Source organism: Salvelinus fontinalis, chromosome 3 (assembly GCF_029448725.1).
Source record: "Salvelinus fontinalis isolate EN_2023a chromosome 3, ASM2944872v1, whole genome shotgun sequence".
NCBI classification, from domain to species: domain Eukaryota; kingdom Metazoa; phylum Chordata; class Actinopteri; order Salmoniformes; family Salmonidae; genus Salvelinus; species Salvelinus fontinalis.
In genome coordinates this window covers 29,760,137-29,785,920 of record NC_074667.1, presented here as the reverse complement: position 1 = coordinate 29,785,920, position 25,784 = coordinate 29,760,137, and the positions used below count along the sequence as shown (strand labels likewise).

At 42.3% G+C, this 25,784-nt stretch overlaps 2 protein-coding genes across 3 annotated transcripts in view; both read right to left on the bottom strand.

The window, feature by feature from the left end:
- Positions 1–7,550: 7,550 nt before the first annotated feature.
- Positions 7,551–19,205, bottom strand: LOC129835274 (chitinase-3-like protein 1). Its single transcript, XM_055900838.1, has 10 exons — positions 19,153–19,205; positions 14,567–14,791; positions 14,409–14,465; positions 9,637–9,802; positions 9,301–9,425; positions 8,956–9,079; positions 8,568–8,750; positions 8,310–8,426; positions 8,077–8,203; positions 7,551–7,935 (listed from the first exon to the last, which is right to left on the bottom strand). The coding sequence occupies exons 1-10, from the start codon at positions 19,203–19,205 to the stop codon at positions 7,727–7,729; spliced, it is 1,386 nt and encodes a 461-aa protein (XP_055756813.1). The 3' UTR covers positions 7,551–7,726.
- LOC129843393 (contactin-2-like) overlaps positions 16,565–25,784 on the bottom strand; it is a 108,963-nt gene continuing 99,743 nt past the window's right edge. For both annotated transcript variants that reach the window (XM_055912108.1, XM_055912102.1), the window contains 4 exons: positions 25,463–25,649; positions 24,417–24,529; positions 23,231–23,399; positions 16,565–21,638 (listed from right to left, as the gene is read on the bottom strand). In XM_055912108.1, coding sequence (XP_055768083.1) covers positions 21,529–21,638; positions 23,231–23,399; positions 24,417–24,529; positions 25,463–25,649 — 579 coding nt within the window. In that variant the 3' untranslated portion in view covers positions 16,565–21,528. The remainder of the gene's footprint in view (positions 21,639–23,230; positions 23,400–24,416; positions 24,530–25,462; positions 25,650–25,784) is intronic.

Below are 25,784 nucleotides of genomic sequence, written 5' to 3'. Positions count from 1 at the left end.
CTTGACTATTTGCTGTGAGACAAAGAGAGAGAGAGTAAGAGAGAGAGTGAGAGACAGACAGAAAGATATTTTCAACAATGAACTTGGACCTGTTATCATGATATTTACACTGGGTTATGCCAGCACGGAACTGATGCAAGGTTTTGAACATTACCTGCTCACTACAGAGAGAACAAGAATAAACTACCACCACTCACATTTCCCCATTAAATTAACATTACCCACTGCACTGCACAGGGTACTGTCCTAAACAAGTGCCACAGTATTTAAATATTGAAATAATAGTTAAATAATAATTTGTGCTTTCAATGACTCTCATTACGACATTGATGTAGTTAAATTATTTACTAAACTAATTTAGCAATGTACTTAGATTCACACTAAATCCTTTCCAATAGCTATATTGCATCCGTTGTTTTTAGAGTCCAATACAAATAATAGCCAGAGACTAAAAGTATACAGACCAAGACATTGAAAGCAACAGTTGACATTGAAAGCAACAGACCAACTGAAACTAAACCGTTACTAGCATCGAAGGCCCAGTTATCCAATTATACAATGAATCAAGTTGGTCCTAATATGACCAAGGAAACTGTAAGCTGTCACTAGTGAGTTTCCTTCTAAGCTTACCGTGGGAACTTCACAGATGAAACCGTCAGTGATGAGAAGTTAAATCTGGCTTTTTATAAAGTTTATCCAGAGGTGGGTGGGCCCCCAGGTGGGTGGGGGGTAAGTACAGAAGAGTCTGGACTGGGGTGACGATTTATTTATGACAGGCCAGGTAATGTACAGTAATCAGCTCAGAAACACTAAACAAGACAGATAAGACACTAACGACATAAGAAGACACGCAACCTGAGCATAAACAGATTAACAACAGTGCACGTTAGATTGGTAAAGTTGATTTTCTGTTCATTTCCCATTTTAGTAGAGATTTTGAGGTCAAAGTAATTCATATGAAGCGTATACACTGTGAGAATGTTAATTCTGTATTTGCAAAACAATGTAATGTACAGTATTATAAAACTGTAGCTGGGATTATACAACAAGTGTACAAAACATTAGGAACACCTTCCTAATATTGAGTTGCACCCCCTATTGCCTTCAGAACAGTCTCAATTCGTTGGTACATGGACTCTACAACATGTTTTGAAAGTGCTCCACAGAGATGCTGGCCCATGTTGATTGCAATGCTTCCCACAGTTGTCAAATTGGCTGGATGTCCTTTGGGTGTTGGACCATTCTTTTTTTTCTTTTTTCTTTATTTCTTTTTTTAATTTTTTTATCCCATTTTCTCCCCAATTTTCGTGGTATCCAATCGCTAGTAATTACTACCCTGTCTCTTCGCTACAACTCCCGTACGGGCTCGGGAGAGACGAAGGTCGAAAGCCATGCGTCCTCCGAAGCACAACCCAACCAGCCGTACTGCTTCTTAACACAGCGCGCCTCCAACCCGGAAGCCAGCCGCACCAATGTGTCGGAGGAAACACCGTGTACCTGGCCACCTTGGCTGGCGCACACTGCGCCCGGCCCGCCACAGGAGTCGCTGGAGCGCGATGAGACAAGGATATCCCTACCGGCCAAACCCTCCCTACCCCGGACGACGCTATGCCAATTGTGCGTCGCCCCACGGACCTCCCGGTCGCGGCCGGCTGCGACAGAGCCTGGGCGCGAACCCAGAGACTTTGGTGGCGCAGTTAGCACTGCGATGCAGTGCCATAGACCACTGCGTCACCCGGGAGGCCCTGTTGGACCATTCTTGATACACATGGGAAACTGTTGAGTGCGAAAACCCCAGCAGCGTTGCAGTTCTTGACACACTCAAACCGGTGCACCTGGCAACTACTACCCTTCCCTGTTCAAAGGCACGTAAATATTTTATTTTGCCATTCACCCTCTGAATGGCACACGTACACAATCCATGTCTCAATTGTCTCAAGGCTTAAAAATCCTTCTTTAACCTGTCTCCTTTCCTACATCTACGCTGATTAAAGTAGATTTAACAGGTAATATTAATAAGGAATCATAGCTTTTACCTGGATTCCTCTGGTCAGTCTATGTCATGGAAAGAGGAGGTGATCGAAATGTTTTCTACACGTGGTGTGTATTGCAGGCATTTAGAAAAATGTTAATCCTAATTGGCACAACTATCCATTTGTTGGAATTGTGATAGCACATTAATTAGTCACTATGTTGGCAAGTTTAATAATAATGACCATTATTTGTTCAGATTACGCCAACTGTGTCCCGAGCCTTTAAAAACATCAAAAAAATAAAATTGTTGACACTTCACAAATGTATTATGGCATGTCTGACTGTCTTTGATCCAGCAGGTTCATAGCTGTACTGAATTATATATATAAATAGGGTACTTTTTCAACTTTGACCTCTTATGATAAGGATATGAATTTCTGGCAGTGGTTTGGTAGGTACATTTGGTCAAGTCACTGCCAACTGTTTTTGGCAGATGCCTTGGAGCAAAGTTTACTTGGATATTTCATGTCAGCAAAATTGTAGTTTTTTGGGCACTTTGCCACGCATGTGCACTCATATACGTAATAAAATCAACGTAAGATATACAAAGTTGTCAGCAATATTGTATTTAATCTTTCATTAGATCACCACCTTAGTGGGATTATTTCTTTGCCATATAAATTACAACATTTACAAATCCCTTACTACTGCTGAGACGACTGATTACAGTAATAGAAAACAGAGGTGCAACAACCTTTATTAACTGTCTGTCAATAAATATGAAAGCCTTATGTAAACTGTCATTGTGGAATATGGCACAGCTTGCAGTGTTGCATTTGTTTGTTCTTTTTTATTACATTGACTTGTATTGTTCAGTGACAGGAATGACAATTCATATTAATCATGTAAAAATATATATTTTTGCAATATCTACATAACAGAACAGTTACTTTGGTGTCTATTTGTAATTTCCATAAATTGTGCGCCCTTCATTAAAACATTGAATGAACACTCCACTTCAGCCCTTGTGGGATGTATTATGCTGTGTACAGGAATGCATTGTGGCTGCAAACAAACAGCATATTTATCCCACTAGACTTTGTTGATTATAATGACAGAAATCAATACCACCATGCAGAAGTGTTCACATAAACAGCTATATTTTTGGTACCCTCATTACTGGGATTTACATTGAGATGTCATTGAAACTTCTTTATTACATTACCATTACCTGCTAATTAATACGGTTCAGTTTCTTTAGGAATGATTTGATTGAAATAAGTGCCATTTGTACATATGGTAACATTTAATAATAATAATGATTCTATTGAATTATATATTTTTTCACCCTACTTGCCTCATCCTTCTAAACTGTATCAGAAATTAATTAGATACCATGACCTCATTCGGAGTCCATCTGAATCCTGTAAACAGAAAGTGGGCTGTCTACACTGATGTACAAAACATTAGGAACACCTGCTCTTTCCATGACATAGACGGACCAGGTGAATCCGATTGAAAGCTATGATCCCTTACTGTTGTCACTTGTTAAATCTAATGCAATCAGTGTAGATGAATGGGAGGAGACAGGTTAAATAAGTATTTTTAAGCCTTGATACAATTGAGTCATGGATTGTGTATGTGTGCCATTCAGAGGGCGAATGGGTAAGACAAAATATTTAAGTGCCTTTGAACAGGGCATGGTAGTAGGTGCCAGGCGCACCGGTTTGAGTGTGTCAAGAACTGGAACACTGCTGAATTTTTCACTCTCAACAGTTTCCCGTGTGTATCAAGAATGTTCCACCACCCAAAGGACATCCAGCCAACTTGACACGACCGTGGGAAGCACTGGAGTCAACATGGGCCCGCATCCCTGTGGAACGCTTTCGGACCGCCGAATTAGCGCTGTTCTGAGGGGAAAAGGGGCTGCAACTCAATATTAGGAAGATGTTCCTAACGTTTTGTACGTGTATGTGCAGACATCCGGGAGGTAATAATAATGCAGCACTTTGGACAAAGGCATGGAGTTTATTACTCTCCTAATGGCCATTATCTGAGGGTAAGTGTTGTCAGTATAAACCACAGCGTACACTCTGACTGCTCTGCTACTATGACCATGGGAGCACAGTTTTTAATTTGGCATGTTTTCTGGTAAACATCCAGGTTTGTTCGAATGAAAATATAAAATGTTGCTTTATTTTTTTCTCTATGATATTAACTTAGAAATGACGTGGTAAACTGGTAGTAAAAGAACATTATGGCTGTTTGCATCATCTTGTGTGAGATTATTTGACCCCTTAACAATGTGAAGTTCTCTGAGACCAAGTGAAAAGTGCTAAACTACAGCTGTAGTGATTATGACACATTCTTATATTTCTGTGGTTGTATTTGCAGGGAGTAGAGGGACCGTTGACCAAATGCTCAATATTTGCAGTTTAATCATAGCTAATAAAAGTGACAAGCTGACATTACAGTGTATGTGCTTTAGTGCCGTGACATGCAAGATTTGTTTCCACCATGAATCACGGGTAACAGGTTGAAACATTACAGCACTCTTCAACTTCATGTAAAAATATAAACACTTTACATATGTGAGCTATATACAGTACCAGTCATAGTTTGGACACACCTACTCATTCAAGGTTTTTCTTAATTTTACTATTTTCTACATTGTAGAATAATAGTGAAGACATCAAAACTATGACACAACACATATGGAATCATGTAGTAACCAAAAAAAGTGTTACAAATCAAAATAGATTTTCGATTTTCGATTCTTCAAAGTACCCACCCTTTGCCTTGATGACAGCTTTGCACACTCTTGTCATTCTCTCAACGAGCTTCACCTGGAATGATTTTCCAACAGTCTTGAAGCAGTTCCCACATATGCTGAGCACTTGTTGGCTGCTTTTCCTTCACTCTGCGGTCCAACTCATCCCAACCCATCTCAGTTGGTTTGAGGTCAGGTGATTGTGGAGGCCAGGTCATCTGATTCAGCACTCCATCCCTTTCCTTCTTGGTCAAATAGCCCGTACACAGCCTGGAGGTGCGTTGGGTCACTGTCCTTATGAAAAAGATGGGATGGCGTATCGCTGCAGAATGTTGTGGTAGCCATAATGGTTCAGTGTGCCTTGAATTAATAATAAATTACTGACAGTGTCACCAGCAAAGCACCCCCACATCATTACACCTCCTCGTCCATGCTTCACGGTGGGAAATACACATGCAGAGATAATCCATTCACGTACTCTGCGTCTCACAAAGACACGGCTGTTGGAACCAAAAATCTCCAATTTGGACTCATTAGACCAATGGACAGATTTCCACCGGTCTAATGTCCATTGCTCGTGTTTCTTTGCCCAACTAAGTCTCTTCTTATTGGTGTCCTTTAGTAGTGGTTTCTTTGCAGGAATTCGACCATGAAGGCCTGATTCACGCAGTCCCTTCTGAATAGTGGATGTTGAGATGGGTCTGTTACTTGAACTCTGTGAAGCATTTATTTGGGCTGCAATTTCTGAGGCTGGTAACTCTAATGAACTTATCTTCTTATGGCTGAGATCCCGCTAACGGGATCGATATGACAACAGCCAGTGAAAGTGCAGGGCGCCAAATTCAAAACAACAGAAATCTCATAATTAAAATTCCTCAAACATACATGTATCTTATACCGTTTTAAAGGTAATATTGTTGTTAATCCCACCACAGTGTCCGATTTCAAATATGCTTTACAGCGAAAGCACCACAAACAATTATGTTAGGTCATCACCAAGCCACAGAATAAGCACAGCCATTTTTCCAGCCAAAGATAGCAGTCACAAAAAGCACAAATAGAGATCAACTGAATCACTAACCTTTGATGATCTTCATCAGATGACACTCATAGGACTTCATGTTACACAATACATGTATGTTTTGTTTGATAAAGTTCATATTTATATAAAAAAATCTGAGTTTACATTGGCGCCTTACATGCACTAGTTCCAAAAACATCCAGTGATTTTGCATAGCCACAACAGAAATACTCATCATAAATGTAGATGATAATACAAGTTATACAGATGGAATTATAGATATACCTCTCCTTAATGCAACCGCTGTGTCAGATTTAAAAAAAAACGTTACGGAAAAAGCAAACCATGCAATAATCTGAGACGGCGCTCAGAAATATAATACAATTAGACGCCATTTTGGAGTCAACATAAACCAGAAATTGCATGATAAATATTCCCTTACCTTTGATGATCTTCATCAGAATGCACTCCCAGGAATCCCAGGTCCACAATAAATGCTGGATTTGTTCGATAACGTCCGTTATTTTTGTCCAATTAGCTACTTTTGTACTACTTTCTATCCAAACGCTGGTGCTGGTCGAGGATTTCTTCGGACAAAAACTTCAAAAAGTTATATTACAGGTCGAAGAAACATTTCAAACTAAGTACAGAATCAATCATTAGGATGTTTTTTATCATAAATCTTCAATAAAGTTCCAACCGGAGAATTCCTTTGTGTCTTGAGGAGAAACGGACCGCAAGTGGATATCATGTGAAATGCGCATGACCAGGAAATGTCTCTCTGGTCATGAGAGGAGAATGAGCCTGACTCATTCCCCTCTCATTCAGTCCCACAACACAGTAGAAGCCTCATTCAAAATTCTATAGATGGTTGACATCTAGTATTTTGACATCTGATTTTTTTCTCAGGTTTTTGCCTGCCATATGAGTTCTGTTATACTCACAGACATCATTCAAACAGTTTTAGAAACTTCAGAGTGTTTTCTATCCAATACTAATAATAATATGCATATATTAGCAACTGAGACTGAGGAGCAGGCCGTTTACTCTGGGCACCTCTGGGCACCTTTCATCCAAGCTACTCAATAGTGCCCCTGCAGCCATAACAAGTTATCCTCTGCAGCAAAGTAACTCTGGGTCTTCCTTTTCTTGTGGCAGTTCTCATGAGAGACAGTTTCATCATAGCACGTCATGGTTTCTGCGACTGCACTTGAAGAAACGTTCAAAGTTCTTGAAAGTTTCCGGATTGACTGGCCTTCATGTCTTAAAGTAATGATGGACTGTCGTTTCTCTTTGCTTATTTGAGCTGTTCTTGACATTATATGGACTTGGTCTTTTACCAAATAGGGCTATCCTCTGTATACCACCCCTACCTTATCACAAACCAACTGATTGGCTCAAACGCATTAAGAAGGAACTATATTCCACAATTTAACTTTTAACAAGGCACACCTGTTAATTGAAATGCATTCCATGTGACTACCTCATGCAGCTGGTTAAGAGAATGCCAAGAGTTTGCAAAGCTGTCATCAAGGCAAACTTTGAAGAATCTCAAATATATTTTGAATTGAATTGTAACACTTTTTTGGTTGCTACAGGATTCCATATGTGTTATTTTATAGTTTTGATGTCTTCACTAGTATTCTACAATGTAGAAAAATAGTAATAATAAAGAAAAACCCTTGAATAAGTAGGTGTGTCCAAACTTTTGACTGGTACAGTATGAAAAACTGACAAGCAAAATGAAACATTCATAATATTGTATTCAGTCTTACAATATTGTGAGTATGGTATTATTTTTATTTGAGAAAGACAGTAACCTGACAAAAATAAGTATATTTTCAAAAATTTTGCCAGTTGCAGTTCAGGATCAGTTCCTAGGGTAAGTTATTGCCGTTACAGCTAGTTGTCATTGAAGGTTGTTATAGTATTCTAACTGGTCCTACATAGTTAGCAGTCATTCAGGGCCAGTCACAGCACTTGCAGGCATCAATATAGACGAGTCCGGACTGGCATCTGTGCAGGTAGGTGTTTCCACGGAAACACTGGAAATAGGTGGTGTTGTCGATGACGTTGGCGTACAAGCCATCTGGGCGTCCGGAGCAGAAGCTGAGGATGGGGTCAGGGGTGGTGGTGGGGGCCCGAGTGGTTGTGGGCTTGGGGGCGAAGCCTGGGAGGGAGAAAGGGAAGGAGGGGTGGAGGAAGGGAAGAGAGTGGGAGATGAGATGATATAAAGACCTACCTTTACTGTAGTTGACTTATGGGTTTATAAAAAAAAACTAGAATTTAACTTTAATGGAACTGAATTTACCCAGAGAGGTGCGGAGGTGATTGACAAGAGGGAAGGAACCATCAGCACAGAAAGCACCAGTGAAGTCATCCATGTCCAGCGTCCACACGGAGGCTCCTCCCAGGTTCTTGTTCCTCAGCCACTGGACCTGATGGAGCAAAGGGGACAAAGACAGTTGTGTAAACATGGACATGGGTATATAGAGAACTTGATTGATTGATGGATCGATTGACTGAGATGTTCCTGGCATGTACCTTGGCAGCGTAGCTCTCCTTGTTGTCATAGCCCACCCAGGAGCTGCCCTGGACAGCATAGGGGACCTTCTGCTCATCAATCCACTCAACAGTGGCGCTGGAGGTGAAGGAGCAGACCTGGGAGAAGTGAGAAGCGTTCTGTTAGCTAATGACAAACGAACAGATAAACAAACAAACAACACAATATAACAGAGTGTTTTGAGATCCATGGCCTGTTTGCTTTGAGTTTGAGAAAAAGGCCTCATAGAGCAAATGTACCTCGTAGTAGGACCAGTATCCTGCTTCGCGGGTGAATGGGCCGGCGTCAGCGGGGCCGTTGGCGGGGGCTCCCAGGCCAGTGTTGGTGGTGGTGAGATGGTAGGTACGGCCATAGGTGGAGAAACCCATCAGCAGCTTCTCAGCAGGGGCACCGTTGTCCAGCCAGTAGGTGATGGCAGAGTCCTAAATCACATGGACAGGTGGTTAGGACAAGGCAGCTAAGTTGGAGGACATCAACACCAATATTTCCTATATGTAAATAGTTTATTTACAAGTTTCCGTTATATATGCATGGTCAATAACACAATGGTTTACAAGTACTTCCTGGTTTAATACTCAGCATGGAATAGAATCAATCCTAATAAAACCAAGTGTGTGTTAGTCTTACGACGTTGAAGTCGTAGTGTGTCACTGAGTCGTGACTGCTGCGGTACAGGGGGCTGTTGTGCCCGGTTGCTCTCTCCCAGTGTCCGTGAAAGTCATAGGTCATCACGTTGATGAAGTCCAGAGAGCTGCAGAGACATAAAGAGACATGTATATGAAGTATAGTGTGCTTGTTGAGTTTGTAAGATTCATGAATTGGATGTATGGTGTTATTCCCTATTATAAGGTTTTCCTTCATTGACTAATTTGTCTTTTTAGATCAAATGTAATTTACACCAACTCTGGTATAAAATCATTTCAAAATGTGTTTGACGAACGTCTCTTTCGCCCTCAGTCACATGCTGCCTACCTGGCGATCTGGGCCACCTCGTAGCTGGAGTTGATGGTGGGCCGTAGAGCAGCCACGCTGGCAGACAGCAGCAGCTGGGTTAGCTTGGTGTCTCTGGCGTCGTCCATAAAGGCCTTCTGCAGCTCCTGTAAAGCCATACAGAAACTTAACGTTCTGACAGAAAGTAATATAAACTATTTGGCCCTTCAGGCCGAGCTAACCCCTTCAGCAGGTGGTAGATCGCTATACAACCATAAATAGTCCCAGAAAATGACAGTAACACATTGAAAGATATTGGTGCAAATCCTCACTCGTGTTATAACTGTCAGTAAAAAAAAAGGTTCTGTGCAAGCTTACCCTGACGAGCTCGGTGAACCTCTTCCTGTCTCCGTTGGGGCTGCCGTTCTGAGTGGGGTACTCCCAGGCCAGGTTGAGACCGTCAAAGCTGTGGGAACGCAGGTAGTTGATGGCTGACTTGATGAAGACCTGGCGGCTCTCAGGTTTGGACACCATGCCAATGAATCTGGAGGGGGAAGGAGACATAACCGTTATTCACTTCAACATCCGGTTTGGAGCGAGCGGTCGCATTTGCATTCGCTCTGCAGGTAGTATAACTTTTCATTTCATTTTCATTACATTTCATTACATTTCATTATAGTACAACGGTTTAATTTGTCTAACCTTAGCAATTTCTTCTTAGCTAGCTACTTAGCCGTCTGTGTATAAAAGATAATTGCGTTATTATCGTATTCCGTCGTCTATCGTAGTCCACACTTATCTGCCCAGCAGCTAGCAAACGTCCACCGAATAGTAGTATAAACTTTTCATTACATTTCATTATAGTACAACGGTCTGATTTTCATTTTCACTACAGTACAACGGTTTGATTTGTTTGATCTTAGCTAGCTACATAGCCGTCTTTGCATCAAACATAATTGTGTAGTTATTGAGGTTCGCCAGCCAGCTATTTTCGCCCTAACGTAACGCAACGTAGCAAACACTGCTAGCTAGCCAGCTTGCCACCGAATAGCAGCATTGTAGAAACGAGTGCATTACAACGGAACGACTTGATCAGTGTAGTGTTGGCTGACTACACAGTTGTCTTTGCTATCTTTGATTTGTATTTGTTCGATCTTAGCTAGCTACTTAGCTGGCTCCATAGCCGTCTTTGTATCGGTGATACTTGTGTAGTTATCAAGGTTCGCTGAGGTTCGCTAGCCAGGTATTCTCGCCCTAACGTAACGTAACGTAGTCAACCCTGCTAACTAGCCAGCTAGCCACCGATTAGCAGCACGGTAGAAACGATTACATTACAACGGAACGACTTGACTTGTGTAGTGTTAGCTAGCTACATAGTTTTCTTTGCTATCTTTTTATCTAAGATAATTGTGTAGCTTTGAGTAATTATCGGTTAGCTAGCCAGCTATTTTTCGCCTGCCGCGCTGCCGTCCTCCTACCTAGCCAACACTGCTAGCTAGCCAACTTCTACCGAATAGCAGCACTGTAGAAACTTACACTACAACGGGACGACTTGATTAGCGTAGTGTTAGCTAGTTGTCTTTGCTGTCCTTGTATCCATGATAATTGTGTAGTTTAGAGAAATTTAGTGAAATTGTCGAGGTTACCTAGCCAGCTTCACTTTCAACAACGTAGCCACTGCTAGCCAGGCTACTTCACCAGCCAGCAGTACTATATCATTTTAGTCAATAAGATCTTGTATTTTATTTTTATTTTTTGCAACGTAAGCTTAACTTTCTGAACATTCGAGACGTGTAGCCCACTTGTCATTCTAATCTCCATTGCATTAGCGTAGCCTCTTCTGTAGCCTGTCAACCATGTGTCTGTCTATCCCTGTTCTCTCCTCTCTGCACAGACCATACAAACGCTTCACACCGCGTGGCCGCGCCCACCCTAACCTGGTGGTCCCAGCCCGCACGACCCACGTGGAGTTCCAGGTCTCCGGTGGCCTCTGGAACTGCCGATCTGCGGCCAACAAGGCAGAGCTCATCTCAGCCTATGCGTCCCTCCAGTCCCTCGACTTCCTGGCACTGACGGAAACATGGCTCACCACAGATAACACTGCTACTCCTACTGCTCTCTCTTCGTCTGCCCATGTGTTCTCGCACACCCCGAGACCTTCTGGTCAGCGGGGTGGTGGCACCGGGATCCTCATCTCTCCCAAGTGGTCATTCTCTCTTTCTCCCCTTACCCATCTGTCTATCGCCTCCTTTGAATTCCATGCTGTCACAGTTACCAGCCCTTTCAAGCTTAACATCCTTATCATTTATCGCCCTCCAGGTTCCCTTGGAGAGTTCATCAATGAGCTTGATGCCTTGATAAGCTCCTTTCCTGAGGACGGCTCACCTCTCACAGTTCTGGGTGACTTTAACCTCCCCATGTCTACCTTTGACTCATTCCTCTCTGCCTCCTTCTTCCCACTCCTCTCCTCTTTTGACCTCACCCTCTCACCTTCCCCCCCTACTCACAAGGCTGGCAATACGCTTGACCTCATCTTTACTAGATGCTGTTCTTCCACTAACCTCATTGCAACTCCCCTCCAAGTCTCCGACCACTACCTTGTATCCTTTTCCCTCTCGCTCTCATCCAACACTTCCCACACTGCCCCTACTCGGATGGTATCGCGCCGTCCCAACCTCCGCTCTCTCTCCCCCGCTACTCTCTCCTCTTCCATCCTATCATCTCTTCCCTCTGCCCAAACCTTCTCCAACCTATCTCCTGATTCTGCCTCCTCAACCCTCCTCTCCTCCCTTTCTGCATCCTTTGACTCTCTATGTCCCCTATCCTCCAGGCCGGCTCGGTCCTCCCCTCCCGCTCCGTGGCTCGACGACTCATTGCGAGCTCACAGAACAGGGCTCCGGGCAGCCGAGCGGAAATGGAGGAAAACTCGCCTCCCTGCGGACCTGGCATCCTTTCACTCCCTCCTCTCTACATTTTCCTCTTCTGTCTCTGCTGCTAAAGCCACTTTCTACCACTCTAAATTCCAAGCATCTGCCTCTAACCCTAGGAAGCTCTTTGCCACCTTCTCCTCCCTCCTGAATCCTCCTCCCCCTCCCCCCCCCTCCTCCCTCTCTGCAGACGACTTCGTCAACCATTTTGAAAAGAAGGTCGACGACATCCGATCCTCGTTTGCTAAGTCAAACGACACCGCTGGTTCTGCTCACACTGCCCAACCCTGTGCTTTGACCTCTTTCTCCCCTCTCTCTCCAGATGAAATCTCGCGTCTTGTGACGGCCGGCCGCCCAACAACCTGCCCGCTTGACCCTATCCCCTCCTCTCTCCTCCAGACCATTTCCGGAGACCTTCTACCTTACCTCACCTCGCTCATCAACTCATCCTTGACCGCTGGCTACGTCCCTTCCGTCTTCAAGAGAGCGAGAGTTGCACCCCTTCTGAAAAAACCTACACTCGATCCCTCCGATGTCAACAACTACAGACCAGTATCCCTTCTTTCTTTTCTCTCCAAAACTCTTGAACGTGCCGTCCTTGGCCAGCTCTCCTGCTATCTCTCTCAGAATGACCTTCTTGATCCAAATCAGTCAGGTTTCAAGACTAGTCACTCAACTGAGACTGCTCTTCTCTGTATCACGGAGGCGCTCCGCACTGCTAAAGCTAACTCTCTCTCCTCTGCTCTCATCCTTCTAGACCTATCGGCTGCCTTCGATACTGTGAACCATCAGATCCTCCTCTCCACCCTCTCCGAGTTGGGCATCTCCGGCGCGGCCCACGCTTGGATTGCGTCCTACCTGACAGGTCGCTCCTACCAGGTGGCGTGGCGAGAATCTGTCTCCTCACCACGCGCTCTCACCACTGGTGTCCCCCAGGGCTCTGTTCTAGGCCCTCTCCTATTCTCGCTATACACCAAGTCACTTGGCTCTGTCATAACCTCACATGGTCTCTCCTATCATTGCTATGCAGACGACACACAATTAATCTTCTCCTTTCCCCCTTCTGATGACCAGGTGGCGAATCGCATCTCTGCATGTCTGGCAGACATATCAGTGTGGATGACGGATCACCACCTCAAGCTGAACCTCGGCAAGACGGAGCTGCTCTTCCTCCCGGGGAAGGACTGTCCGTTCCATGATCTCGCCATCACGGTTGACAACTCCATTGTGTCCTCCTCCCAGAGCGCTAAGAACCTTGGCGTGATCCTGGACAACACCCTGTCGTTCTCCACCAACATCAAGGCGGTGGCCCGTTCCTGTAGGTTCATGCTCTACAACATCCGCAGAGTACGACCCTGCCTCACACAGGAAGCGGCGCAGGTCCTAATCCAGGCACTTGTCATCTCCCGTCTGGATTACTGCAACTCGCTGTTGGCTGGGCTCCCTGCCTGTGCCATTAAACCCCTACAACTCATCCAGAACGCCGCAGCCCGGCTGGTGTTCAACCTTCCCAAGTTCTCTCACGTCACCCCGCTCCTCCGCTCTCTCCACTGGCTTCCAGTTGAAGCTCGCATCCGCTACAAGACCATGGTGCTTGCCTACGGAGCTGTGAGGGGAACGGCACCTCAGTACCTTCAGGCTCTGATCAGGCCCTACACCCAAACAAGGGCACTGCGTTCATCCACCTCTGGCCTGCTCGCCTCCCTACCACTGAGGAAGTACAGTTCCCGCTCAGCCCAGTCAAAACTGTTCGCTGCTCTGGCACCCCAATGGTGGAACAAACTCCCTCACGACGCCAGGACAGCGGAGTCAATCACCACCTTCCGGAGACACCTGAAACCCCACCTCTTCAAGGAATACCTAGGATAAAGCAATCCTTCTGCCCCCCCCCCCCCCCCCCCCCCCTTAAAAGATCTAGATGCACTATTGTAAAGTGGCTGTTCCACTGGATGTCATAAGGTGAATGCACCAATTTGTAAGTCGCTCTGGATAAGAGCGTCTGCTAAATGACTTAAATGTAAATGTAATTCAGGTTGTGAGCCTATATGAAAGGACTGAAACCTGACAGACACAGCAGTCCTCCAGATTAGGACAAAAACTGGGAAACACTATGATATTATAATAGATTTTTTAGGTGCTGAGTGCAAAAAGACAAAGCTGCCTTATGTGGAATTGCGCAATATAATATTGTGATCAACCAATAAGAATCATCACTAGACTTACGGGCTGAGTCCTTTGACTGTGCCTCCGACAGACAGCAGAGTCTTCATCATTGGGTTCCTGCGGATCAGCGAGATAAGATGAGGAGTCAAACCTAGTGTTCATCATGGAGTTATCAACTAAGGCCCAACTCTCACTGAAGTCAACCCAGAGTCACTCACACGTTCTTCAGGTTGTTGAGGCTGTTGTATAATGTTTCGTCATTCCACTCGATGGGGGCGACCTGGTTGAAGCTGTTGATGGTGGCCAGGCTGTAGATCACATGGGTGCAGAGGAAGGGGTCAATGTTCTCAGGGGTGAATTTCCCACTGCTGGGGCGGTACTGGGCCCAGTTGGTCATGTGGCACACCAGTTTGGTGGATGCGGCTGAAGGTAGAGAATGAAAACTATTCAGAGACAGAAGTTCACATTGACCTTTTGGGGTACCTTAAAATAGCGAGCTGGACATTGTGCTTATTGGGATGCACTCTTTATTATTCCAAATGCTTATGGGGGAATTAGGTAGAGATAAATAATGTATACTATTGTCTAGACATTTCAGTTGAGAAATGTAAAAAAGTTGATGAGGGAAATGCTTACCAATCTGCACCATCAGCAGAAGGCCCAGACCTGAGGAGAGATGACAGTGTTAACATACACTGAATGACCCAGGCCCAGAGGATCATGTTGAAGAATAATGATAAGAATAAGATGAGGATGATGATAATGGTGAGGATGATGATAATGATGAGGATGATGATAATGATGAGGATGATAATAGGGATTATAATGACTGAAGAAGCCATGTACCTGCAAGCACAGTGAGTCTGGCCATTGTGTTGTGAAAAGAAGTCTGTTATCCTTAGAAACAATGTACCTGTACAAATAAATACAAAATATGACATAAATACATGAATAGACACACATTTTTTTTTTTTTTTTTTTTACAAATGAACTAATACAGAATTACTTAAATATAGATATATAACAACATGTTATAATTATAACATGTTAACATTTCATTATTTAAATACTTTTTAAAAGTATAGAGCAGTTCAGTTGTTATGTTGTTAATTCAGATGAAACAAGTTTGTAAATATTAAGTATTGGATACTGTTCGTAATACACAATCCGTAATATTTAGCAATGAACCTATGTTTCTATAATAGCGAGATAGCAAAGAAAGCCAGATTTATGTATGTCCAGACCTAGGTCAAATGTAGAAACAATTTAAAATACTTGAGGTGCACTTTACATAACTTGACTGGTACAATGGAATCAATGAATTGTTCCCAAAAGTGCAAACTCCATCCACCCCGCACTGTGTTCAATAATGTACTTGAACCAAGTCTGTTGCATGCATACAGATGTAGGATCTTAAGTTGATCACTCTTTTATTGCTGAGAGTTTTCCTGCACAGCAGGAAATTTAAACTTGTAGTGTATTTCAGGTGTAAAAATGCTTCTAACGTTTGTAATTTCTACCTTGAAATTTCAGAATTATTTGCCGTAATGAAAAATGTATGTTCCCCTCCGAAAAAGTTCCTTTAATTATAATTCACATAATAATTCACATTTCCTATTGCTGCAGAATTATTTTCCTACTGTAGCAAACTGGCTCCAATGAATATCCTACATCTGTACACACACTCATTCACTGTTAACATACCTCCTAGAGGTATGCAATTCATGCAATTCACAAGTTAAATAATAAACACACTTTCATCACCATGTCATCTGTGATAAGTAAGGTGCAATATAGTAGGGATATTACCTCTGATATTACAAGCAATGTTACATAAATGAATATAAAGTTACATACTACATGCAATACATGAATACCATATTACCTTTCTCCACCAGTGACAGAGGGAGAGTTCCTACAGTAGCTGTGCTGTGTTCTTGCTGCTTTATGCTTCTCATTTTCCCTAATAATAATTGGTACCAAAGTGCAAGTGATAAGATTCCTGGGTATTCTGGGAAGTGGGAGACGAACTGATTACCTAATAGATTCAATTACACACACTAGGTAAAATGGCAAGTATTATGACTTACTTGAAAAGGGGATATTCATGCTGCTAGGTCACAACTGACATAATAAAGCAATCTAATATGATCGTGCTACATCTGCCATGCAAATTCAACAGTGGTAAGGAAATAAAAAACACAGTGGAACAAGCATGATTTAAATACAATCCCAAGGTGTTTATTGAGTAATATTTACAAGTGCCATACCTCCCCTTCACTTTCCCATTTAATCACAGATTTAGAAGGGCCCAATGGTATCAGAACATTTCAACATTTCAGCCCAGCCAGCTGACAGACAAACACATCCTAGAAAACAGGTTGCCCTTAACCACTGATACAGGGACAGATTTGTTTTCATCCCTTTATGGTTCAGGTTATGATTAGGGGTTGTGTAATCTGATCCTAGATCTGTGGTTAAGGGCAAGCTATACCTCAATAGCCATTGTAGCTTCCACCAGGAAGTTTGATTTGAACCGACCAATCAGACTTCTTGAAAATGACACAATATTCAGAGAACAGGGGTTTGAAAAGATGTCACCTTAGTATTACAGAGATGCTGTAAGATGAGAATTACTTTTAATGGGTACTTAGCTGATGGGAACTTTGCATACGAAAAGCGTTGGGTTAACAAAAACATTCACACACACACATACGCAAATGAGCTAGCAAATGAGCTAGCATTACGCAAATAAGCTAGCATTAAGTACATAACCAAAAAGGCAGTGTTTCCAATATTTCCCATTGGGTTAGAAAACAAGCCAGGGCAGATCACGTGTACTTGTGTGTCTTTCAGGCCTATACCAGTGCTTAGTGAAGAAGGAATAACACTAGCCACCAGAGAGTAGGCCATTTGTTCTGAGTTTGTGAGCTAAGTGTGTGCTAACAACTGTACTCTAGCAGTACAGTACCGCACAGTATCTACAGACCAATGATGAGTGAGATCCAGTGTATATATATTTCTTTACTACAATAACTCCTATCCTGCTCTTGATGGAACATAGGCTGCTTTCCCAATTGGCGGCTCTATCAGTTTATCTTGAACATTATTGAACAGCTAGATGAGATATACTGTACGGTGAGCTCAGAGCTGGGTGATCCAGTAGCTTACAGCATTACCGGCCATCTGTTAGACCCTGCAGTTGCTGCTACATGGAGGAGAATGAGATATCATATCACCAGCAACGTTTGACTACAGTTTGACAGGCAGGTTGAAAGAGAGTCAAGTTGACTCCCTTGTCCTGCAGTTTTGTATAGCCAGCCAGTAGTACCATTCACTGTCTTCAACTACGAAGTGTGAATTTGAGTTTCCCCAAGTAAGTCGTCACTGCAAGACATCTGGATATTCACATGTTTTTAAGCTGCCCTCTTTCTTTTAAGGTACATTGAGCCACATATAAAAACAGTTTATAAAACACAACAATATAATCCAATATAAAATGACCCTGAACACCGTCAGGCACAGGGTTAAGTAACTTCACACACTAAAATCCAAACAACATCGTTGGTCTAAACATAAAAACTGCCAGGTGGGGACTAGTGTGGTGCTGAATATGTCTATGTATTATAAAAACAATATTACTGTCACTACTGGGCACTCTGGGTATACACTCTGGGTATACACTTCGGGGGAAAAAATGCTATCTAGAACCTAAAAGGGTAATTCGAATGTCCCCATCTGAGAACCCTTTGAAGAACTATTTTTGATTCCTGGGAGAACCCTTTTGGTTCCAGGGTTCTACTTGGAACCCAAAAGGGTTATCCTATGGGGACAGGTGAAGAACCCTTACGGAACCCTTTTTTCTAAGATTGTACTGGTGTTGTTGCTGTACTAACAGATTGTCATCACCATGTTTCATGTCCAGAGTGTGTTTGTATCTTGCTCATTCTGATGTTGACAATCAACCGATGTCTGTTTAAGAGAGTCAATAACATCATAATAACTTCTATACAGTTGCGGGCACAGCAACGTGAGAGTTGCGGGCACAATAAAACACCAGAAAAACCATCATCCAACCACTTACTCAACAAACCTTTTTCACCTCCCAGACTTTTACAAATAACAAAACACAATATGATTTTGGCTTCTCCGGACCGCTTGCAAACCATAAAAAGTATTGTTTGATTCCTACACTCCTGAGATGTATCGAAATCATGAACTTACAATTACAATTCAGGATGACCCACAAACCCTGAAGTGCCACAAAACTTCTTGATACCTTGCACTGTTCTACGGCATAGAACATCATGTAGCAGCAGAACAGTACAGCTACTCTTCAACCTGCCTATGAATGTTTCAGAGCAACAGAAATGAAACAAAAAAACAAGAGACAACATACAGTAGTTGCCATTTTGTTTCCTGTTGCCTAAGCCTCATCTACCGGTAGTTATATTCAGAACAGACACACTGTGTTCAAATGGCTGTTTACCATTGAACTACTCGACGATGCCCCAAATCAATAGTTCAAGGTATTATACAGAACACACATTCCACAGACTTTACAGGTGCAAGGGGGTATCACATATGGAAAAAGAATACCCACTGTTCAAATGCTGCCATGGTTTTAATATACAGTGGCAACAGGCTTGACAAGGACAGTGGTTGACATGTTAGTATTGTAACTTTGGGAAGATTGGGAACATCTAAACAGTGTGTGGGTATTATCCTTGCTTTCCACCCAAATCAATCCCACAAGGGCTTCATGATTAACTAGCAGATGCGGCATGTTCGTTAGATGACGTACCCTTGCTGTGAACTCTCCTCAGACAGGCAGTGTTTATGGCAGAAGTGTTGCATGATTAGTAACAGTTAATGAACAACCGGACATGTTATGTAAGAGGTGAACGATAACGCTGTACTTTGTGATCAGTCTTCAGTACCCGCTTTCATCGTTTTATTGCAACAATTGCCATGGCAAAATACTATTCTTACACTTCAGCATAGATGGGTTTCATAACCATCCCAAAAACACTGAACGTAAATTGTTTTCCATTTGTGTCTGAATCTTCTAGACAATGCAGGCACAAAAAAAAGTGTAAACAAAGAACTGATAAATATATTTATCAAGTCGAGTTCTCAACATAAACATAAAGGTAAACATTCATTTGGACGAGTGAAGTTATTCATCCGGACGCTGTCACCGCCATAACGACATCACATGAAACAAAAAAAACAAACACACGGGGAGAAAATCCTAGGACGAGACAAAGAGTCGTGTCATAAGAAAGTAAGCCAGCGTTCATTCACAGGGAGTTCAATTTGAAGTAGACTTCCTGAAGAACCATGAGATGTATGAATGACATCACTGTTTAATCCCCCCTTCATCTTATTCAAGAGACAAAGAGTTGGTCAGTGTCTGAGTGAACCGGAGATGTCTACTGTTCTGTATGTACACATGATGTTCTACATACAGAAGTTAAGTTGGGTGACATATAGTGCTAAGCGATTAACCAAAATGTTATTTTTTGTTTTTTAATGAACTAATTGACCGATGTCGGTTCAATTATTTGAATTTCATGTATTTCTCATTTTTTTTACTGTAAGCTCAATGCGTCGTTTCTCTACAGAGAAATCAGATCAAGCGCGAACTGTGATGTAGTAGGGATATGTACTTTTCAACAGCCCAATATTCTCTAGAGTTTACTGCAGAAAATGTGGTAATTAACTATAATGACCATAATCCATTGCGTGCTTACTTGTCCGGTCAAGTTTGTGGAGCAGATACGGAGAGGGAGAGCAGGGAGGGAGCGAGAGAACAGTTGTTTCTTCACGAGGCATCTCTACCCGACAATACGTGATTGATAGTTGGTATTCAGCAGTCGTAAAAGTATGCCTTATTTACTTGGAAGAACTACTAAAATAGTGATTTCGTCAGACAATGTAGGCAGCAGCTCTATAGCCAGATAATGTATAGGATGACTCATTGGGGAGCACAGAGATAGAAGGCTGGCTGGCTGCAACTGCATGAGCAGAGATAAGACAATGACCTAGAATAAAATAAAAAAGGGCCCAATCAGATCTGCTTTAGCCAACATCCGCAAAACTGATGTTTTGACCGTGTAGTAGGTAGAACTGTGTTAGAGCTGTCAAATCCCCAAGCAGCTCCCGGCATTATACCTAAAGTGGACATTACCATTGGCTGCAATGAGTCACAATAAGAGAAATCACATGCAGCCTTGATTACAAATTTGAACACTAGAATGTGAGATGTAATCTACACCTTGATTAGTCTGATGGAAATCCTTATTATTTAAGTTGAATGATTTTACAATTTCAGTGTAATTATTTCTACGGGTGTAGCTTCGTGATGATGATCGCCAGAGCAGCTGCTCACCGATTTGACTGCAGTACAGTTTCACCTCTGACACCTCCAAAACATCCACCCGCACGGGTGTCTGCTGTTGCCAGTTACTGCTTGATCTGATTGAATCTAGTCCAAAGTTATCAAATAAAACAAATGTATACATACACAACTGACATATTTTATTAATAAAGTAATGTGAATGGTTAATAAGTGATATGCAGTATTGGGTAGTCACTACCATCATGGGGCTTTAAAAAACAAAAATCTGTGTTATTACAGCATTCAACCCACATTATGCATAGTGCATTTATTGTAAAAAAACAACAACATTGAAATCGAAAACCATTTTTTACATTTTTTAAACTACACGAAACTGAACCGACTTCAGAAAGCACGACTGAAATACGCTATCGAGCTTAGGGTTCATAGCAGAGTAGGGGAAGCCAGGACACATGGAGAGTGTGACGCATTGCCCTGCTGCTGTGAAGGAGGACAAAAGCCTCTCGTTTCCCCATAAGGCATGGTTCTAATGACACCAATGTAATTGACAATCAGGTAGTCTGACCACCCCCTTAAAACCAATAGACACACACACTTAAAAAATGTCCCGGTATGATGTTCTTATAAAAAGAAGAATAAAATAACCATTAATCATTTTAATTCCCCCATCCCCCTTGCTTCAAAATATTACCCACCACACACCCCTGTCCACCTGTTCAAATTCCCCTCCCCGCCACAACAAAACAATAGATAGGTGAATCTGAACAATAGGCTTGACACCATGACTATGACACAATGTCCAGGAACTGGCGGAGATCACAGGTCCAGTAAGCCAATAAGAGTGAGGGAGAGTGTGGCGGTGAGAAGGAGAGGAGCGTGATTGGACCATGGGGAACTTGCTTGGTTCTGCACCATCATTCCAGTTCCTGTTTGAGAGGAAGAGAGCGACAGTGAGAGAGATGGGGGGGGGGGGGGTCAGAATTGCAGACATGATCTAGTACAGTATTATCCCAACAGTTGCCTTCTTGCCTCCTTTGCTTTTTTGTGGAGTCACAGCTAGGGTCTCAGAATAGTGAAAGACAGGTCCTAATATGGAGCACAATGGAAAAACTAATTGACTCACGCGGACTCATTTAACCCTGTCTCTCTGACTGGCTAAAACAGCTCTATTGTGTTCTAACTTTAAGCAGTCTTAAAGGTGCAATATGTAACTTTTTGGGTGACACAACAAAATTATCATAGAAATGTGAGTTATAGATCTGTCATTCTCATTGAAAGCAAGTCTAGGAAGCGGTAGATCTGTTCTATGTGGGCTATTTCTAAGCGTCCATTTTTAAGTTTTGTTTTTGCTCTTTTACTTTCAGTTTTGTACACCAGCTTCAAACAGCTGAAAATACAATATTTTTGGTTATAGGAAATATATTTCACAGCGGTTTCGATGGTACAATGATTCTCTACACTATACTTGCTTGTTTTGTCACATAACCTGACATTTTTGTAACTAGGAAATGATGGAGTGATTTCTGCATAGGTCATATTTAAGCAGAATCTAAGTACTAATGTGTGTGCGTGTATGTGGTGCCGGCGCACACGTGTGTACAGTACAGATGTAGGATCTTAATTTGATCACTCTTTTGTTGCTGAGATGTTTCCGCACTAACACACGGTTATATAAACAGTATTCTACTTTTCATGTAGCCTCATTTTGACCAGACAATAACCTAACCACCGATCAAGCAACATTAAGGACTAAATGTTCAAATCCTGCTACTACAGGATTATTTTATATTTTATCTCTATGTGCATGTCTGCGTGCACTAATACAGAGCCCAGTGAGGCAAATCCCCATTAACCCTCACTTTCTCTCACTAAACCCTGTCATTCAGTGACAAACCTCAACTTCCATCAGCAGCCTTTCAACCTAACCTCACAAGCAGCTGTTGTGTCTAGCCGTCAGTTGATACAAAATACTAATTAGTCCCTCTTGGTTCAAATTAGCATTTATGCTCTTGTACCCTTCTGTGTGTGACAGCTAGCTAATCCTGTTAGCCTCAGGCAATGCTAGCTGTCGGGGTAGACTCTGTGAAGAACAGGAGGAGAGATTTGGTTTATTTCCTCCTGTAGTGAGTTCTGTCACAGCAGGAGTGGTGTTGCTGCTAGGCAAGTCCCAGGTGGGGATGTAACTTAAACCTGACACAAAACCTTGCCTGGATAAGCTCTGGGGCTATGTGGTGTGTGACTGAAAACATGTGTTGTGCCGAAGTCTCCTTTCCATTAAACCTCAGTGTCAGTGGCTACGTCCCTATTATATCTCCTTCCTCCCAAAGTGTGCAATTGTTCACTTCCCTTCACTGATTTGAAAGGAAATGACTAGCATTCAAATATGGTGGAAATTCCCTTTAGTATAGCTCATCCTTCCACCAATCCAATGCTTTTAGATTTGTGGGAAGTAGGGAATGAATGTACACTTCAGGAAAAAGGAGATGTTATTGCGACATACCCAGTCAGTGTGTCTCACCTGAGTCGCGGGAAACAATGGTCTCGTGTGCGGCTCCGTCTCCTCCCTCCCCCCAGGAGCGTATCTCCAGGACCACATAGCCATTGTCTTTGGGTAGGGGCAGGGTGACGGACGTTTTCCCCTTGTCCAGAACCTTCAGTGCAGACTGGCCCTCATGCTTATACAACACCTGAAAGAAGAGAGAGGGAGAGAACAGCTTCACTTCAGATTCTGACAAACTGTACAGAGGAAATCAGTTATTTCATGTTTTTCCTTTGCCCCTTTGTTTAATGTTTGTTGAAGTATTTTTTGTTTAACAAGTGTTAGGAATTTTGTTAATAAATAATTAAAACAATTTCTAGCTTTAGATAAAACTATAACTAATTGAACTCTGCACGCCTGTTGAAAAGAGATTTGTTGGGTTATAAAATAAGCAGAAAGGGTCGTTAAACTATGGTTGAACTGACCCAACTTAGCCCTGAGATGTTTAGATAAGGCTGTGGATAACTTTTTAGGTCTTCCATTATCTTGAGTTGTCTGCTAAAGTGGTAATAAATTATAGTGAGCCTTCAGGAGAATAGATTATATTGTGTGTCATGTGTGTGCGCTGGGAAGTTGGAATGAACTTTTGAACCTGTTTTCTATTAGTCAGGACAAGGAGACTTATTCTGTAACCTATGACGTCATATCTTGTATATAAACCTGTTGTTAATGATCAAATGGTAGCGTGCTCCGAGAATAAATACTATTATCTAATTTTAATAAGACTGTATCCTGTCTATTTTATGTTAATAAGTATCTTACAAATTCTTATAAATAGACAGATTTATTTTAATTAATGAGTACATTAGAGGAATTATTTAATTCCACTAACACAAGCTAATGTCTTTATTCCTTTTCTTTGTTCTCTCTGCACACTATCACATTATAAAAACAATAAATGATTGTTAATGTTATCTGTTGATGATATGCCATATCATGCTCTAAGATTTGTTTTATATGACTTTTTTATTGCTCTGCAAATCTGATTATTTACAGAAGTAGCTCATTATGATTTATCCAAACAACATGAATCATTTTGACCGCATATCCCCTTTCCCTTCACACATTTTAAACATTCTTTTAAATATTTTGACCGTGCATTTACAATATGACAAACACATATTCACCTGCACACACACCTCTCTTCAAAACAGACACCACTCACCTTGTAGCCCAGTACAGCTGATTCGTTGTCTAGGGCCTTGACATGATCCCACCTCACAGTTACCCATGAGCCATCAGTCTTCCAGAACACGTTGCCAGGGGGGCGACTAGGAGCTGTTAACATTAAAGAACAGACAACAGCTTACTGGCCGGTCTCTCACCTTCTGAAACTTACTTGACCAAGACATGACCAGGAAGTTATTGAGGAATTACAATTTGATACTTAATAACTTGGTAATACAAAGGTCTCACGCACAAATTATAGATACAGCAACGTTATGATAACCAAACTGTAACCGAACTGCAAACTAAAAGGCATGATATCATATATAATATATTAATATAGGTATATTTCTGCGTAATGTTGATGTCCGTGTGTTCCGAAAGGGTTCTTCAGCTTTCCCCATAGGAGAACCCTTTTAAGTTCCAGAGAGAACCCCAGGAGAAGAGGAGAAGAGAGAAGAGAAGATCCTCTGTATCAGGATCTAAATCCCCCACTAGAATCCCTTAACACCCTTAAAGGAAAATTCCACCCTCAAACAATTTTTTGGTATTTGTTTCATCAGTCCATTGTTGATATAGACCCAAAATGTTTTGTATGTCAGCGATCAAGTTTTCAAGAGATATGACAAAACGCATCATACAAAACGCATCATGTATTTCGGGCATTTTAAAAGTGACATATCTTGAAAACTTGATTGCTGACATGCAAAACATTTTGGGAACTACAGTGTATATCAATATCAATCAACAGTTTTTCTTGAAGCCCAGTGCATACCGGTAGTCAGGTGCATGGTGGATATCTCCCCTCCCAAACACACTGTGTGTTTGAACCCCTGGGGTATTCTCAGCTGGTAGGGACAATCCATCTTATCCCACATGGGAGAACTCATACTTACACTACTGGCTCAACCCAGTTATGTCACATCTGATCCCTTGAAGAGGGTTGGGGCCAGGGGACTGAAAAAATATTTGAGTGTGTGTGTTTGTTATGTCACACATACAGTATGGTGTGTTGGTGGTGGCAATACTGTGTGTCCTACATACGTGGTCTCCTGGTAGTGACAGTGGATTTGGGTGAGGCTGGTCCTGTGCCAGCGCTGTTGTAGGCCAGCACGGTAACATGGTACCGGGTGCTGGGTCTCAGTCCTGCCACACGAGCAGTTGTCTCCAACCCGGCTGTACGCACACGGTCTGCAGCTGCCTCCCGCTCATGCTGACGCCAGTACCGGATCTGTAAACACACATTTTAGTGTGCTGATGCCACCAAGAGTACATCTCTGTGAAAAACTGGGGGCCGTCCCCAAAAAAGAAACGATCAAATAATTATGACTGTTTCTTTCTCACAATATCACTTGAAGGCCCTAAA

Excerpts from the sequence above, each read along its gene's own strand:
- LOC129835274 (XM_055900838.1), bottom strand. The coding sequence starts at position 19,205 with ATGCAACACTTCTGCCATAAACACTGCCTGTCTGAGGAGAGTTCACAG. Across the intron at positions 9,080-9,300 it reads GAGGTGGCCCAGATCGCCAG|CTCTCTGGACTTCATCAACG; the intron begins GTAGGCAGCATG and ends ATGTCTCTGCAG. Across the intron at positions 7,936-8,076 it reads TCACCTCCGCACCTCTCTGG|GCTTCGCCCCCAAGCCCACA; the intron begins GTAAATTCAGTT and ends TCTCCCTCCCAG.